The 15320-nt window shown below is 39.6% G+C and overlaps 1 protein-coding gene across 4 annotated transcripts in view; it reads left to right on the top strand.

The window, feature by feature from the left end:
• Positions 1 to 15320, top strand: part of BTAF1 (B-TFIID TATA-box binding protein associated factor 1) — a 97008-nt gene that overhangs the window by 65460 nt on the left and 16228 nt on the right. For all 4 annotated transcript variants that reach the window (XM_048858565.2, XM_048858563.2, XM_048858564.2 and 1 more), the window contains exons 26-34: positions 3038 to 3190; positions 11442 to 11563; positions 11651 to 11818; positions 12036 to 12113; positions 12197 to 12326; positions 13081 to 13222; positions 13401 to 13531; positions 14001 to 14126; positions 14850 to 15002. In XM_048858565.2, the coding sequence (XP_048714522.1) occupies positions 3038 to 3190; positions 11442 to 11563; positions 11651 to 11818; positions 12036 to 12113; positions 12197 to 12326; positions 13081 to 13222; positions 13401 to 13531; positions 14001 to 14126; positions 14850 to 15002 (1203 nt within the window). The remainder of the gene's footprint in view (positions 1 to 3037; positions 3191 to 11441; positions 11564 to 11650; positions 11819 to 12035; positions 12114 to 12196; positions 12327 to 13080; positions 13223 to 13400; positions 13532 to 14000; positions 14127 to 14849; positions 15003 to 15320) is intronic.

Here is a 15320-nt window from a genome sequence, read left to right as displayed (position 1 = left end):
TGCGTGAGGGACGAAGGGGCATATCAAAGTCTTGGGCAAGTGTGAATTGTCTCCAGTGTATTCTAGATATGAGGGCAACCCAAATGTCTCCAATTAGGAGGTGAGGTCCTAGAAAGGAAAATTGTGTAACAGACGTTTCATTTTGTATTCTAAACAAAGGTTAAAAATAAAGTAAGATATGTCTGTCTGTGTACTCTTCTCCCCTCCCCCCCGCCCCCTTCCGCCTGTGAAATAATCCACTTCTGGAGTTCAGACTTGTCCTGCTGCATAGAAATATTGGCAGTGCCTTCTATCTAGGTTCTAGGGCTCCTCTGTTTCAGGCAGCCATAATGCCAACCTGTCAGCTCATTTTTTTAGGAGGAATCAAGGGGACATGACAGTGATTAGCAAAGGGTTTTATGATGTGGTTTTTGTGTGTGTTTTTATGTATTTGTGAATGGGGTATTAGAACAGTCTTCGTTTCAAAGATGGAAAATCCCTTGTTTTCAGGATTCAGAGTAACAGTCGTCTTAATCTGTATTCGCAAAAAGAAAAGGAGTACTTGTGGCACCTTAGAGACTAACCAATTTATTTGAGCATAAGCTTTCGTGAGCTACAGCTCACTTTTCCACAGTATGCATCCGATGAAGTGAGCTGTAGCTCACGAAAGCTTATGCTCAAAAAAATGGTTAGTCTCTAAGGTGCCACAAGTACTCCTTTTCTTTTTGTTTTCAGGAGTTAGTGCTGGAAATGAATTATTTGAGTGTTTCTTTTATCACAACCATTTTGGTTTCAGTTTAGATTTGTTTGTCTCTGGCAAACAACTTAATATTTTTGTAATATAAGATAATGTATCCATTGTCCAGACTCTTGTGCATGGTCTTCAGGCTTTTAGAACATTTCCAAAATGTGAGGCTTTTTATTCAGTTGCTGAATGAGTAAAAGAGTTATGAACAAACATGGGATTTCTGATGTATGTTGGCTCCTAATCAACCAAAACAGGAAATCTATATTTTAAAGTGGTTGTGAGATTGAATTTGGAAGTTGATAATTCAGTGTGCACAGTTCTTGTATTTCTCTGATCGCTTAATTTCAATATATTCATTCTAGTGAGCCATGAAAATATAAGACTAGAAAACTATGCTTGGAAGGGAGGATACAGAGTAAACAATTCATTACTGTCTTGTACATCTTCATGATAAATGGTTTTGCTATAAGTTGACACAGGACTTTCATTTGTCTCTTTTTTTAAATGTAAAATAAAAAAAAGGTGGTTGAACAGGTACTGTATTTAAAAAATCAAAAGGAAGTTGCATGCTTTTCTGATTGGAGCACTAAAACAATCTGAAAACTGGGTTGCTTGTGCCTTTCCTGTATTAGATAACACTACCAAGTGGTTGATACAAGACTTTGGAGCCCCAATATGGGGCAGCTAGTCAGAAGAGGAATCTCAAAGCATTTTATAGGTGACACAGATATGGCACTGACCATAGTAGGCTCAATAGGCCAGATTTTTAAAGGTATTTAAGATGTCTGACTCTCCTGCCACCTACAGCCACTCTTCCTCTAGGCAGTAGGGAGGTCCACTGCGGTCACTCTGCGCCCAGGTTTGGTGCTATGGGGCTGCCCACCCAGCACTGAATCTATCCAGGAAGTGTTGACTGACAACTGTGGAGGGAAGTATACTCCTCGGTGAGAGAGGGGTTCCATTCTGTCCAGTGCAACTGTAGTCATTACTACCTTCTTTTTCCTACACACAACAAAATGAGGGAGCAGACAGGAAGCTGCCAAACTGTGGGCTGGGACTGGCTTTATGTTCTTTGATTCAACATTTCCCTATCCACTGCTATTCCTGTTGCACTCAGCAGTGAGTACAACTGAAGCTTGTGCAGAGGCCCCAACCACCACTTTTTGTAGACCCACCATCCTTGAAAGCTCTGAAGAAGGGAATTGTTCTCTGGACTTATCCTGAGGTGAAGTTTAACCAATACGCTGAGCCCTCTGCTCAGTAGTATGCCAGACAATTTCCTCCAGAAGACTGAGACACTTAGTGGAGGCAGTGACATCTACCCTAACTCTCTATGAGGCAAAGAAACTAAGTTTCTCTACCCTCCATATAAGCACAGGCAGAGATTGATGTTTGCTTTCCATTTCACGTAGATATTAGGGCATTAATCTCAGAATCCAGGTGAAACCTGATGTAAAACCTGCCTTTTCTAAGGCTATGTGTAAGTTTCATAGGCTGCCAAAAAAAGTCCTTTGATTCATTGTGGACTGCTCATCCAGAGCCTGCAGTTTGCAAGCAGTTGGTCCATCACAACTGTCATGAAGCCAGGAGGCTTTCACCCCTTCACTGAATTCATACCTTCAACCTAAAACCTCCACTCAACATACGTCTCTGATTCACCATAGGTTCTCAATGTTTTCAATTCTCTGCTTTTGCCTTTTGGCCTAAGAACAGCAACTGAGAGTCTTATCAAAGGTCCTGATAATGGTTTGTTGTAGTACTCTCTCACACCCCTCTAACAGTTGGAATTCTAACAGTTGGAATCTTACCTTTCTACTTAGTTCTCATTTTAGGTTATAGTTTGGAATTTGAGTACTCTTGGGGAAGTTATCTACTACATTTTGGGGGTTGGTTGTAGCTTAGGAAGAAAAGGTGTCAGTTTTTTCAGTCGACTGATGAAGCTACCTTAAGTAAAGGCGGAACAATCCAGCTTCTGCATAATTTTACAGGTAGAACCGGTGTTCCTCTTTTGTGTACAGAAGTTTAAAGTGGAATTTTCCTTTGGTGAACGTTCAGGGTATGTTCTGTTTTTGTCAATTCTGCAACTTTGGATGAACTAGCCTACAGGGGATCAAGCAAGTGACTTTTTTTCCAAGTGTGTGATAAAAGAAGCCTTTGGGAATATGCAATTGAAAAAATACTTTGCGAAAATGCTAAATGCTTATGAAAATCTCTTCTGGCGAATGTGAGATTCTAGTTTGCATTTGCTCACTTTCTATATAAGAAATGACTCCTTTTGTACAAGGTTACTATATTTTTTAATCATTTCAGGCTGGCATTCCAGATCCACCAAACATGTCTGAAGAATTAATCCAACTGAAAGCCAAAGAGCGCCATTTTCTGGAGCAACTATTGGATGGAAAAAAATTGGAAAACTATAAAATTCCGGTCCCAATCAAAGCAGAACTCAGAAAATATCAGCAGGTAAAAACTTCTCCTTTTACTTTACAAGAAAAGTATGATGACTTATAGTGCATAATTGTAACACATTCTGTACACTAAAACTCGGACAGTAAACTGACAGACTTTCAGGGTTGGTAATTTCCCAGAAGAAACTAGTTTAGGACAAGGCATTAGTAAATACTGTTTTCAACCCATTTTAATCAGAAACTGGGAATAATATAACTATTATTAGAACAAACTAATGACAATTACTGAAAAATATATAGTAACTTGATAGTTTTGCGGTAATATGATCTAATTTTAATTAAAGGCGATAAAACGAAAAAGAGCCTCAACTTAAAGCTGTATGCTATTGCCTTGGATACTTCAAACAAAAACTGAAACTTCTGAATTTCTCTTCTTTGTTTAGCAATTAAAATATGTTCAGTACAAACAGACGGATTCCCACATTCAGAAGTTGCAGTTTCTGTTCGAGGGGAAACTACCAAATTAACTGTCCAGTCCAGTACTTTCTCTTCAGTTGGGTGGCTGGAGTGCAACTGAACTCAGTGAATACAGTGACTCAAGTAAAATATTTCAGCATGAGCAAAGGTGGAAGAACACTTGACCCAATTCATGGCTAGTTTTGAGAAAGTTCATGAAGATGGCAGAGTCTTGCATTCAGAAATTGCAAAGACAAAGTGAGTTGGAAGGCAGATTGTATGAGAAATAATTTGCAAAATGCAGTGGAAAGAACAAAAACACCAGAACGACTGGCTTTGGCTACACAGATGTGAGTATTAGAATCCGAAAGTCAGATCCAGATTGGCCAAATAAAACCAAGAAGAAGTTTTTAACAAAAACAACTCCAGAACTGAAGCAAAAGATAGACTTGAAAATTGCAGATTTTTTTTTTATGGCTATAATATTACTTTGTCTGTTGAGCATCCAAATTTTCAAGCAATGATCAGCTGCGTAAGGCCAGACTACAAAGTACTCAATTGAAAGCAGGTGAACATTAGACATAGTTACTGGTGACTTATTCGTTGTATGCTTCTACCCTTTATATGCAAAGCAATCACATTAATACAGGATGGCTGGAGTAATGTGCACAATGACCCAGGGAACTGTGTGCAGATAGGGAAAACTCAGGCTTATGTGTCAGTGGTTGATACTGGAAGTAATAAGACTTGAACGCTAGCAAGAAATGCCAAAGGCCTTAGCGAATGAACTGTATGGCTATGGTGTTAAGAGCTACCTGGCAGACGACGAGAAAAAGATGTAATATGTGAGAAGTGATTTGGAACAAGATGATGACACTTTAGTTATGTATGGATGTACGTCACATTGGCTAAATCTACTTGGACAAGATCTTGCACAAAGTATGTTGATTAAACATTTTGTAGGTTTACAGAAGTATTTTCATAATCGCAATCAGCCTGAAGCCTTGTTAAAAAGAATGCCAAGGGCATGTAAACACCCAAATTCCTGGTGACGCTCAAACAGTCAAATAACATGCCTAGAAGTACACGTTAAAATATGGCTGTATTCTCTCAGGATTGAGAGTGATCCTTAGTAGGGCCCTACCAAATTCACGGTTCATTTTGGTAAATTTCACGGTCAAAGTATTTTAAAAATATTGAATTTCATAGTTTCAGATATTTAAATCTTAAATTTCTTGGTGTTGTAACAAAGCATGAATATGTATTAAAAAACCTAAACATATAAAGCCTTTAAATCGGCATTTCTCAAACTGGAGGGTCCTGACCCAAAAGGGAGTTGCAAGGCTATTGTAGGCAGTATTGCCACCCTTACTTCTGCGCTGCCTTCAGAGCTTGGCAGCTGGAGAGCGGTGGCTGCTGGCCAGGTGCACTGCTCTAAAGGCAGTACCACCACCAGTGGTAGCGCAGAAGTAGAGGTGGCAATATCCTACCTGCTGCTGGCAGCAGCACAGCTTTCAGAGCTGGGCACCTGGCTAGTAGCTGCTGCTGTCCAGCCAGCCAGCTCTGAAAGGAAGTGCAGAAATAAGGGTGCCTCCCCACAATAGCCTTGCAACCCCCCTTTTGGGTCTTGACCCCTCCCCCCCCCAGTTTTGAGTATAGGGTAAAAGTACACAAGTGCAGATTTCACCGTGGAGACCAGATTTCACCGTCCATGACACATTTTTCACGGCCGTGAGTTTGGTGTAGGGCCCTAATCATCAGGCAGAACTTGAAGATAGAATGATCAATATAACTAATAATCAAGGGATTTACCAAGAAGCAAAGAACTCAATAAGTCAGTTGAAACTAGTTGCTGTTGCATGCAGTGTATGATTTGATCTACTGTTAAATGAAGATCTTGCACTAAACAAAGCAAAAGGTACAATTAGTCCTGTGCACATGTTGGTCAACTAAAGAAACTGTCAGCTGAGCAAGAAGGAATTGCAAGGCAGTGGTTATTCAGCAAAAATCCTGACTTTCTCGCATATCTACTTACAATTAAAGTAGAAGAAGCTCCATGTCTAAAGTCAGTTTTCATCCATGATCAAAGAAAAAGTTTCCCCTCTAACATTATGGGAAAATATCTGAAGAATTCTGACATTCCATCTGACTTCATTGAACTTAAAATGCAGTTTCATCTGTGTCCAGCAAATTCAGCAAGCATAGAATTAATCTTTCAAAACTGAGGAATAAGCTCAGTGTATCACTATATAAAAGTTGTTCGATTACAGAATGCCCAAATGGACCTGGACTGATGGTCTGGACCTCTGCGTGCTTCTGATTGCATAATGCTTCAAGCCTAGAACTCTGCATTACTGTTTCATATAATATGATGATTTTGACTTCTGTTTCAATAATATTGAAAACTGAAATGAGTCATGACATATAAATTCCTTGAGAAAATACCAAACCAAAACCTATATAAATATTCCAATGTTTAGTATTGTAATTACATATTAGTATTATGTCCACTGCAGTTTTACTTTTTATTTTCACAACCCTAAATTGATCTCTGAATCTATGTAACCACAGTTTGAATATGTAACTAAAACTAAGTGTAATGTGGTGTACGTTATTGAAATAGTTCTTTAAAATCCCTTAAACTGGGACTATTAGTTTTTCTTGGACGAGTTAAAAAGAACAAAACATAATTTTACCTGGTATTTACCAGATGTGGTTTTTACCAGGTCATCCCTGCTTTCCATTCTCTGTAATTTTGAAGCAAGAATGGTGGTTAATTTCATCCGAACACCATGTGCAATAAAATATCCAAAAGATACAAGGAAGGGAGAATTATGGCATATGAACATAAAAATATCTTTGTAGATCCAAATATTTCCCACAGTCCCTGACTAATGGGCTATGCCTTGGTCTGTGTGAATATCAGAGACCATTCAGCATTGTTACTAGGCAACCACTGGGTTTGATCATGCTCCTCCCTTTCACTCACCAGAAGTTCTCACTTAGTGGTTCCCTCTCTAGGGCTCTTTTTAAAAATAAGTAAATTGTTGTGCAATAACAACCTTTTTACCCCTTTCTGAGGAGGTCTTGTCCTGAGGAATATGGAAACTGAGGCATTTGTTCCTCTGGGCTCTTCAGTGCAGCATGGTATCTCCTTTCCATGTGCTCCCCAATCATGATGAAGCAGCATAAGAAGTAGTGAGTGAAGTCTCAAAAGATGCTTTTGTTTTGTAAGGCAGCATTCCCAGTCAGCAAATAGGATGAACTATCCATACCCATTCACAGCCCCCATCCCTCACTCCACCAGGGTATGCCCCCTGTCACTCGAGAAGCCTTTACACATCACAAACAGGTTGTGGATCAGAGGGACTAGTAGTCTCAAACAAATTTGCGAAGGAACAGAGCAGATCACTCCTCTCCCTCCCATACTCTCCCCACACAGAAAGTATTTCTAATAGCCCCCTCAGCACCCTAGAGAGACAGCCCCAACTACCAGACTGTTTGTTTGAAAACCAGGCTCCCCTTGCATGTTCTCAAATGGTCCAAACTCCCTAGGCAAGGAATCAGTTGTCGTCTTCAGTCCATCTGGCATCTCCTGTGCACCCAAGGACTGAAATGGGCAAGAAAAAGCCTATGAGCCATAACTGTTCCCACGCCTGATTCCAGTTCCTCCACTTGAAAACTGACTCTGAACAGCCATCACAAGTGAAAAAGGAAGATTTCCCACCCCCCAACCCTTGACAATATAAGACATACTGCACAAGACAGTGGTGGCTCTGATTTGAAATCCAGCCCAAAAAAAAAAAAAAGACAGCAAAAAATCTAATGGGTAAAGATCTGTTTTCAAAATAGAAGTTGAAAATAACCCCCTACTCTCTTTCCTGGGGAAAATCATGAAAAAGGCAAATGTCCTGTGGGAAAGAGACCACAGAATATTTTATAGTTTAGGAGCCTAAGGAAAACCACAAGTCTTGCCTAAAATCACACTGGCAGTAGCCCCCACTTTACCAAACATGAGCCTGTCTGAAGGGGATTTTTTTCCAAAAATTCAGATGATAAAAATTTAGGTTTCCCTAAGAGAGACTACAAATCTTCCACATTCTACAAAGTCCTTTGCTACCACCTGTTTTGCCTGGGCTCTCCTGTCATGTTTAACTGATCTGACAGCTGCAGACCCCAACAAAGCCAAGGAATTCCTGTCAGTGTTAAAGAAAAACTTGCATTCTGTTTCTTTCATAGCTGACTTATCTAAGGATTCCATGGGGTTTGCTGCTAGGGTCATGACCTTTAATTCAGACCACAGCAGTGGCTATGACTCTGGATAGCAGACAACCATTCAAAGAAATACTGTTTCTCAAATGGACAAATCTTCAAATTGTCTTATGCTTTACGAATGCTCTCCTCTCCACCAATTATTATGGGGTTATAGGAACTCTGAAAGTAAGTAGAAACAAATTTTCTGGATTTAAGAGTAATGAATCTGGTAATTCTCAGGTACTGGCTTCAACTGCAGAGACTTCCTTCTAGTACAATCAGAAAAGCCTTCATGGTGGATTTTTAACAACCGAGGAGGAAATAGAAGCTCAAAATTCCACTCCACAGTAGTACAGATACTATTCTGGATGAAGAATCCTTGCATTGATCACTACAGCCCACAAAAAGGGGGACACTAAAGAAGAAAGACTACCTGATTAGACATTTGACTCATAACTCAAATAGTTCTGAAATCAGGAGGTCTGTTTTTATTTTCTGTGAGGGAAATATGTGCATAGTTATTTACAAAGGTGATTTAGTATTAGAACTTGTTACTAATTCATTAGTGTTCTACAATTTTAAGAAAAACTCTTCGACCAGGTCTATGCTACAGAACTATATCGCTATAACTGTATTTTACAAATATTGAAAAGTGAAATATGCATTTGAAAATGCTATCAGAGGTTTGAAAAAATCCACACCCATGAGTGACGCAGTTATGTTGACCTTACACCTCATGTAGATGGTGCTGTGTCAATGGAAGAGCTTTTCCCTTTGACATAGCTTACTGCTTCTCTGGGAGATGGATTAACTATGCCAACAGGAAAAGCTCTCCTGTTGGCGTAGTAACATCTTCACAAAAGCGCTACAGGGGTGCTATAGCACTGTACTTGAAGACAAGCCCTTCTAGTGTGTGGAACAAGGGGCATGGCTAGAGATGTGAGGTCTGGAGAAACCCAGAAACTTTCAGTGGGGAAAAGAACTTTTTTTTTTTTTTTTTTAAACCCCCCCTCCACCCCGATGCTTTGGTATGAAAAAAAAAATTGGAAGTGCTGGGAAAAATTGAAAAGAAACTTCTGTGCAAATATTATATATCTGTAATCCCCTGGAACATATTATAGCCCCCTAAATTGCTGCTGTTTGTACTAAAGAACAACTCTGAGTATAGGGGGCCCTTTCTTGTGGCTTACTGCCTGCCTGTCTATGCTGACTTCCATCCTGGACGTGGAGTTTGGTGTGGAAACAGTGTGAGCATGAGGGGGAAGCAGCTGCTACCCTGAAGCTGCTGTCCTCCTGACTGTCCCTGATGAGCAGCCCACTCATTCCAGAGACGACATCTCAGTAGACTGGAAGGTTGACACACACTGTCGTGTAGGGGACCTAACAGTCTGTAGCCTGCCTGCATAGTCGCTGGGCTAGAGAGCAAGAGGCCTATGCATCCAGGGCCTTGGAGGAGAATCTTGAGGGGCAGGAATGGATTCTGCCTCCACTTTCTGACCCGGAGATCTGCAGGAGGAACCAAATGCACGCAGCATGGAGGAGCTCTTTTTCTTCTCCCTCAGCAAAAATGATATGACTATGGAAGCATTTCCACACTGAAAGTCATTCAGACGAAAAGGGATCTGTATTTGCAAATACTGCCAAGTGAAATATGCGTTTTCAAATGCTATGAGAATGGCCAAACACATCCTTGCATGTAAAATGTCCTGCAGACATTTAAAAAAGCCTTCATGACTGGCAATGAAGGTCAAGAAGAAGAGATGACACTGACAGTGGTTGCACTTGCAACAATCCTCCTCAATCCAGAAGTCCTTCTGCTTCTGACACACCACCATCTGAAATTGTTGTACACTCAAGTTCAGCTCTTCAGTCATCAGGAAAACAACATGCATTTCAGCCAGTTATATCCAAAAGACCCTCAACAATGACTTCATTAATAAACAGGGTGATGCTTGAATGGCAACAAAAAATTGACCAAACTCTCTCAAGGGTGATATGTTTCTGGCTCTCCACTGAGTCACGGAAAAGATTTATTGGCAGGAACCATTTAAACTATTAAGACCATCATGAAAGTCACCCAGCAGACATTCTTTCAGCAAGACTCTTCTACAGTCAGAATATGAACGTTTTTAATACAAACTCTGCGCCAAAAAAAAAAAAAAAAATCAATGAAAACTTAGTCTGGCAGTACTTGCAGATGTGTGGACAGATGCGTGGGGGGGAAAGAAATCCAAAATTGTATAACACCTCAACCAGTTTTTTTGGCTAACATGTGAAAGATGTTGAGAAGTGTTTCAGTTAGTGCAAATCTTCAATTTTAAAAGTACATGAAGATCATAACAAAAGTTCAGTCCAGAAGTTGTGAATCTTTCAGACAGATTCTGATTAGAGAAGTCCCAAGAAAAATCTCTATTCTAGCATTTCCAAGATATTAGTAACTAAACTGTTTAGCCAGCTATGAACAAGTATAATATAATTTTGCTTAAATTATGACACTTTTTAGTAGTGTGTTATCCTTTATAGAGTCTGGTGTTTACTATAAAGTTTAGAGATATGCTGAGACTTACCATTTGTCCTTAATATTGTGTTAACTACATTATAATGAATATGTAAAGGGGATGCTCAGTGGAGACTCTCTCATCCCAATAAGCTTGGTGGCAGCAGCAGCAGAAGCATCACCCTCAAATCCCCCACCCCACCAAATCCAGGCAGGGTAGTTAATAGTAGTGGGAGCCCAGGCCAGCTTTCAGGCTCCCTTTCCCCCCCCAGTTGCAAACTGAAGAAAGGGGGCAGGGGTGAAGAGACGGTGAAGTCCAGGAGGGAGTCATATAGCGGGTGTCCAAGGGACACTTTTATGCGGTGGTGGGGAAAGGGGACCAGCAGAGTCAGCAAGTTGGGGTTTTTCTGTGGTGCCATATATTTATATGCAATTAAGGCTGAATTTTCAATCTGTCACATGCATGGGATGGGGGAGGTTTAGAAACCAGAAGATGTGGGGTTTGTTTTTTTTTGGGTGTGTTTAGAATCCCATGATTTTGGGGAGTTCTGACTCATTTTGACTCTTGGGCTTGGTGGTAATAAATATCAAAACAAACAAAGGGCAGAGGCCATCAGTCATGGTTTTGGGGAGAGGTTACACTCGAAGAAAAATTGAGTAACATATTCCAGTTTTCTTCCCTCTGCATATTTTAATAGCCAAGCAGTTGTACGTCACACAGTGAAGACTGCAAAGGTACACTGACTAGGATATTTGTGAGTTTGTCTTTGCAAGTGTTTCTGCTGATCGATTTACCAGCACCCAAGGAGCATTTTTTTTTCCCCTTTTCTGTAAGGCTGTTAATGAGATGGTGGGCTGAAGCAGATACAATTGTGGGCAGTCCTTCGGGGCTGTGTATGGGGGGTGTTAATTATGGGATAGGCACCCAGAGCAATGCATGGACACCTGTAGTAGTAGTTTAAAAGTTTGAAATCAGGCAGGAGTTCGACAGTGCATGGCATATCCATCACAAAAGCGTTTTGAAGGAAAGATTGATTGCTCTAATCAAATCACCTGACTTTTTACATCTTTTGTCTCCTGCACTTTCTCCTTTATAAAGGATGGTGTCAATTGGCTGGCATTTCTCAATAAGTACAAACTTCATGGAATTCTTTGTGATGATATGGGTTTAGGAAAAACATTGCAGTCCATTTGTATTCTTGCAGGAGATCATTGCCTCAGGTAAGCTGCTGTTCTATCATGCACTTTGAGGATTTTTTTTAAGATACTAAAAGTAACATTGCGTTCTTAATGTTTGATACTCTAAAGGGCTCAAGAATATGCAAGAACTAAATTGGTAGACAGTGTTCCTCTTCCATCCTTGGTGGTTTGTCCTCCAACGCTTACAGGTCATTGGGTGGATGAAGTGAGTAAATTTTGCTCCAAAGAGTATCTCAATCCTTTGCACTATACCGGACCTCCCACTGAAAGAGCAAGGTAAGCAGTACATTGCAGAAAAAATATTTTGACTTGAACATATATTCTCTGTCTGATTAAGATAAATTTCAAAATTCTTTGTATATGGCTGAAAAAATAACTTCGCTTTTTATGCAGACAGTAAATCGTAGAATGTTTACTCTACTTTTGTGGGTGGAAATGAAGACCTATTTATTTATATTTGCCCTGAACACTGTTTCTCTCTGTTTGTTTTAAGATTGCAACACCAGGTGAAAAAGCACAATCTCATAGTAGCTTCATATGATGTTGTGCGAAATGACATTGATTTCTTCAGGTAAGAATTAATGTTTGTCGTCTTACTTTCTTGTTTTATTCATATTTTAAAAATATTAAATAAGACTTCCTTTTATTTCCTAGAAATATTAAGTTTAATTACTGTATTCTTGATGAAGGCCATGTAATCAAAAATGGAAAAACAAAATTGTCAAAAGCAGTAAAGCAGTTGACTGCCAATTATAGGATCATTCTTTCTGGGACACCAATCCAGGTAATTGCTACACACTCTATTTCAAGAGGGTGGGAGTGGAAAAGGCAAAGGGAAATTATTTTTGCAGTTACTTCGCTGTCCTCATTATCTTAGCTGTCCTGTTCAGCATATAGCTTACTGCTCTCCTGAACATCTGAGGCTCGCGCTCACCATTTGACATATGGAAAAACCCAAAGTGGTGTGGGGACTCTGAAGTACTCCCACTCCATTTTTCTCCAAACTGTTACAAAGTGGTGTGGTTTTCCACCTTTATGGAACCCAGGGGTTCCATTCCAAAAACTCATGGCACATAATGTTCATATCAACTCGAACTCCCTCACATTTTGAGTCCCATTCTGCTATATAAGACCTCTCTCCTTGGGATGTCTGCCTCGCATTGAGTTGAGGCTGCCAAAGACCCTAGTGTACTGCCATACACTCTCTCTCTGCTGCTATCCAAAGGGCATGCTTTGATGCCTGGAGGTGTCGGAAAATCCAGTAATCAATTACAAAGTGCACATTCTGAAGTCACTTTGGTCCTGGCCTGTGAAGGTACCATTGGGGCCTTCCCCTTACCTAATCCTTGATTTCATCCCCACCCAACTGTCAATCTCCCAGATACACAAAACAGCTATAGGATCATAATTGATGTCGAGAGCTTCATTGCACTGTATTATAGGGTAAAAATTCAAAAATAAGTAAAGAAATACTCCATAATCTTGGAAACTGTTTTCAGTCTTGGAAATGTTTTAATGAATTTTTCTCTTATCTTCAGAATAACGTTTTAGAGTTGTGGTCACTGTTTGACTTCCTTATGCCAGGATTTTTGGGTACTGAACGCCAGTTTGCAGCACGTTATGGCAAACCAATTTTAGCAAGTAGAGATGCTCGGAGTTCCAGTCGAGAACAAGAGGCAGGTAAGGCACAAGCTCCAATCTATTTTCTTGCTTGTTTCTTTGTAACTCAGAATTTCTGTTGAAAACATCAAACACTTCAATATCGCAGTATGAAGTCTTTCTGTTTGGGGTGATTGAAGTAATTTGCTGCTTTGTTGTGGTTTCTGAACTATTTGCTATGTCTGCTGTTGACACCTAGGAGTTCTTGCAATGGAAGCACTGCACCGTCAAGTATTACCATTTCTGTTGAGAAGAATGAAAGAGGATGTACTACAGGATCTTCCACCCAAAATTATTCAAGATTATTACTGTACTCTCAGTCCTCTACAGGTAAGTTTTTAAAAAGCAAGATACAGACTCTCTCTGGTACTGCACATTTGCTCTGCACTAGTTGGGACTACTGAGGAGCCAGTTGTAGCTCCATGATCCTGGGGTCAGTTCAGTATGAACCTTGGCATACTTTAGACCACCCAGATTTGAAAATATTTTCTTATGAGGCTTAAAATTAAAATCACTGAGGAGTGTGTTTCTGGTATCACTAATGTGGGTAGTTGTAGGAAATAGTTTCCTGGCATGTATTACTTAGACAGTATGCATGAATTTGCAAATTTAAAGTAAAATTTTCAAGTAATGAGATTACACATAAACTGTGTGGTATTAATATTATGTTTAGTGAGAACTTAAAAAGTTCTCTTCGTTTGTTGCATTATTAGGCAGTCTGGATTTCAATTTTGTCGTTCTTGTTTTCTCACTCCTTTACACGATACACTCCTTTCTTTCACCTCGGGGGACCCTACAGGTTCAGCTTTATGAAGATTTTGCCAAGTCTCGTGCCAAATGTGATGTTGATGAAACTGTTTCATCTGCTTCACTGAGTGAGGAGACTGAAAGGCCAAAGCTTAAAGCTACAGGACATGTGTTTCAGGTACAGATTTCTTCAATAATTTGTACTCTCTTGTAAATGTATTTCTAGTAGATTATATTCTGCTAAATCCTGCCCTACTGAAAGGTAATTTTTGTACACTGGATGTTGAAATATAGTTTAAAGTACATTCGGTTAAATCCTGAACCTACTATTTAAATGAAGCAATTTCCATAGCTGTGATTAACTTGTCTGGAATAAGGTGTGAAGAGCTAAGATGATTAAATTACATTTTGATGTCTTATTTTCAAGTGAAACTTCCTGTTTAAAATATTTAAACTATAATAGGTTTTTTTACGTATTCTGCTGAATTAATCAGACTGAAATTGTGCATGATCACAAGCCTTCATAAAATTTGGATCCAAAGATAACTTAAGGTAAATTGGTATGGCAGTCCTTCTCTGAAGGGCCTCACACAGCTTCCAGTTTCCAATCTTGTTGTTTCAGAGTCACATGATGCTCTGATACAAGGGCTTCATGCACTGTCCCCAGAGCTGGAACTAAGATTGTTTTAATACTCGCAGCGGCAAGTTTTCAGCTGGAATTAACTTTTATTTAAATAAGCGTATGATACAAACATCATTAAAAATCTGTGTTGTCGTCAGACTTGTGAAATTATGGCCAAGTGGGCTACAACATTAAATGTCAGTTTTGTTCACCCCATTTTCCATAATCTTTAGTTGCTGCTAACCTCACCAGTTAACTTTTTCTCTCAAAATTTAAAAGGCATTGCAATATTTACGAAAACTATGTAACCATCCAGCATTAGTGTTAACAACCCAGCATCCAGAATACAAGAGAACCACAGAGCAGCTTGCAGCTCATAACTCATCCCTTCGAGATATCCAGCATGCACCTAAACTGTCTGCTTTAAAACAAGTAAGTATATTTAAACCATGTTATGTATCCCAAAGTTCATAAACGTATGTACTGTTCTGGAGTTACTGTGATTATTGTATAACACTGTTTTTGAAAAAAAACTATCAATTAGGAATTTAGTTTATTTTAAAAAATTAGTTAACCTGTCCTTGAGTGTCTGTCATATTTCTGGTTTTACAGTTCCATTTTTCTGTTTTTGGTTATTTTTGCGGGGGGGAGGGAGAAGGCTATTGAATAATTTCTCTCAATCATTCCTGTGCAAAAGAATCCATACAAACAGAAGAAACTGAGACCCCTTGCAGTCAATGTGTGATGCTG

Source organism: Caretta caretta, chromosome 7, assembly GCF_965140235.1.
Source record: "Caretta caretta isolate rCarCar2 chromosome 7, rCarCar1.hap1, whole genome shotgun sequence".
NCBI lineage: Eukaryota > Metazoa > Chordata > Testudines > Cheloniidae > Caretta > Caretta caretta.
The sequence above is the reverse complement of the archived record's forward strand: the minus strand, read 5'-3'. Positions and strand labels throughout refer to the sequence as shown.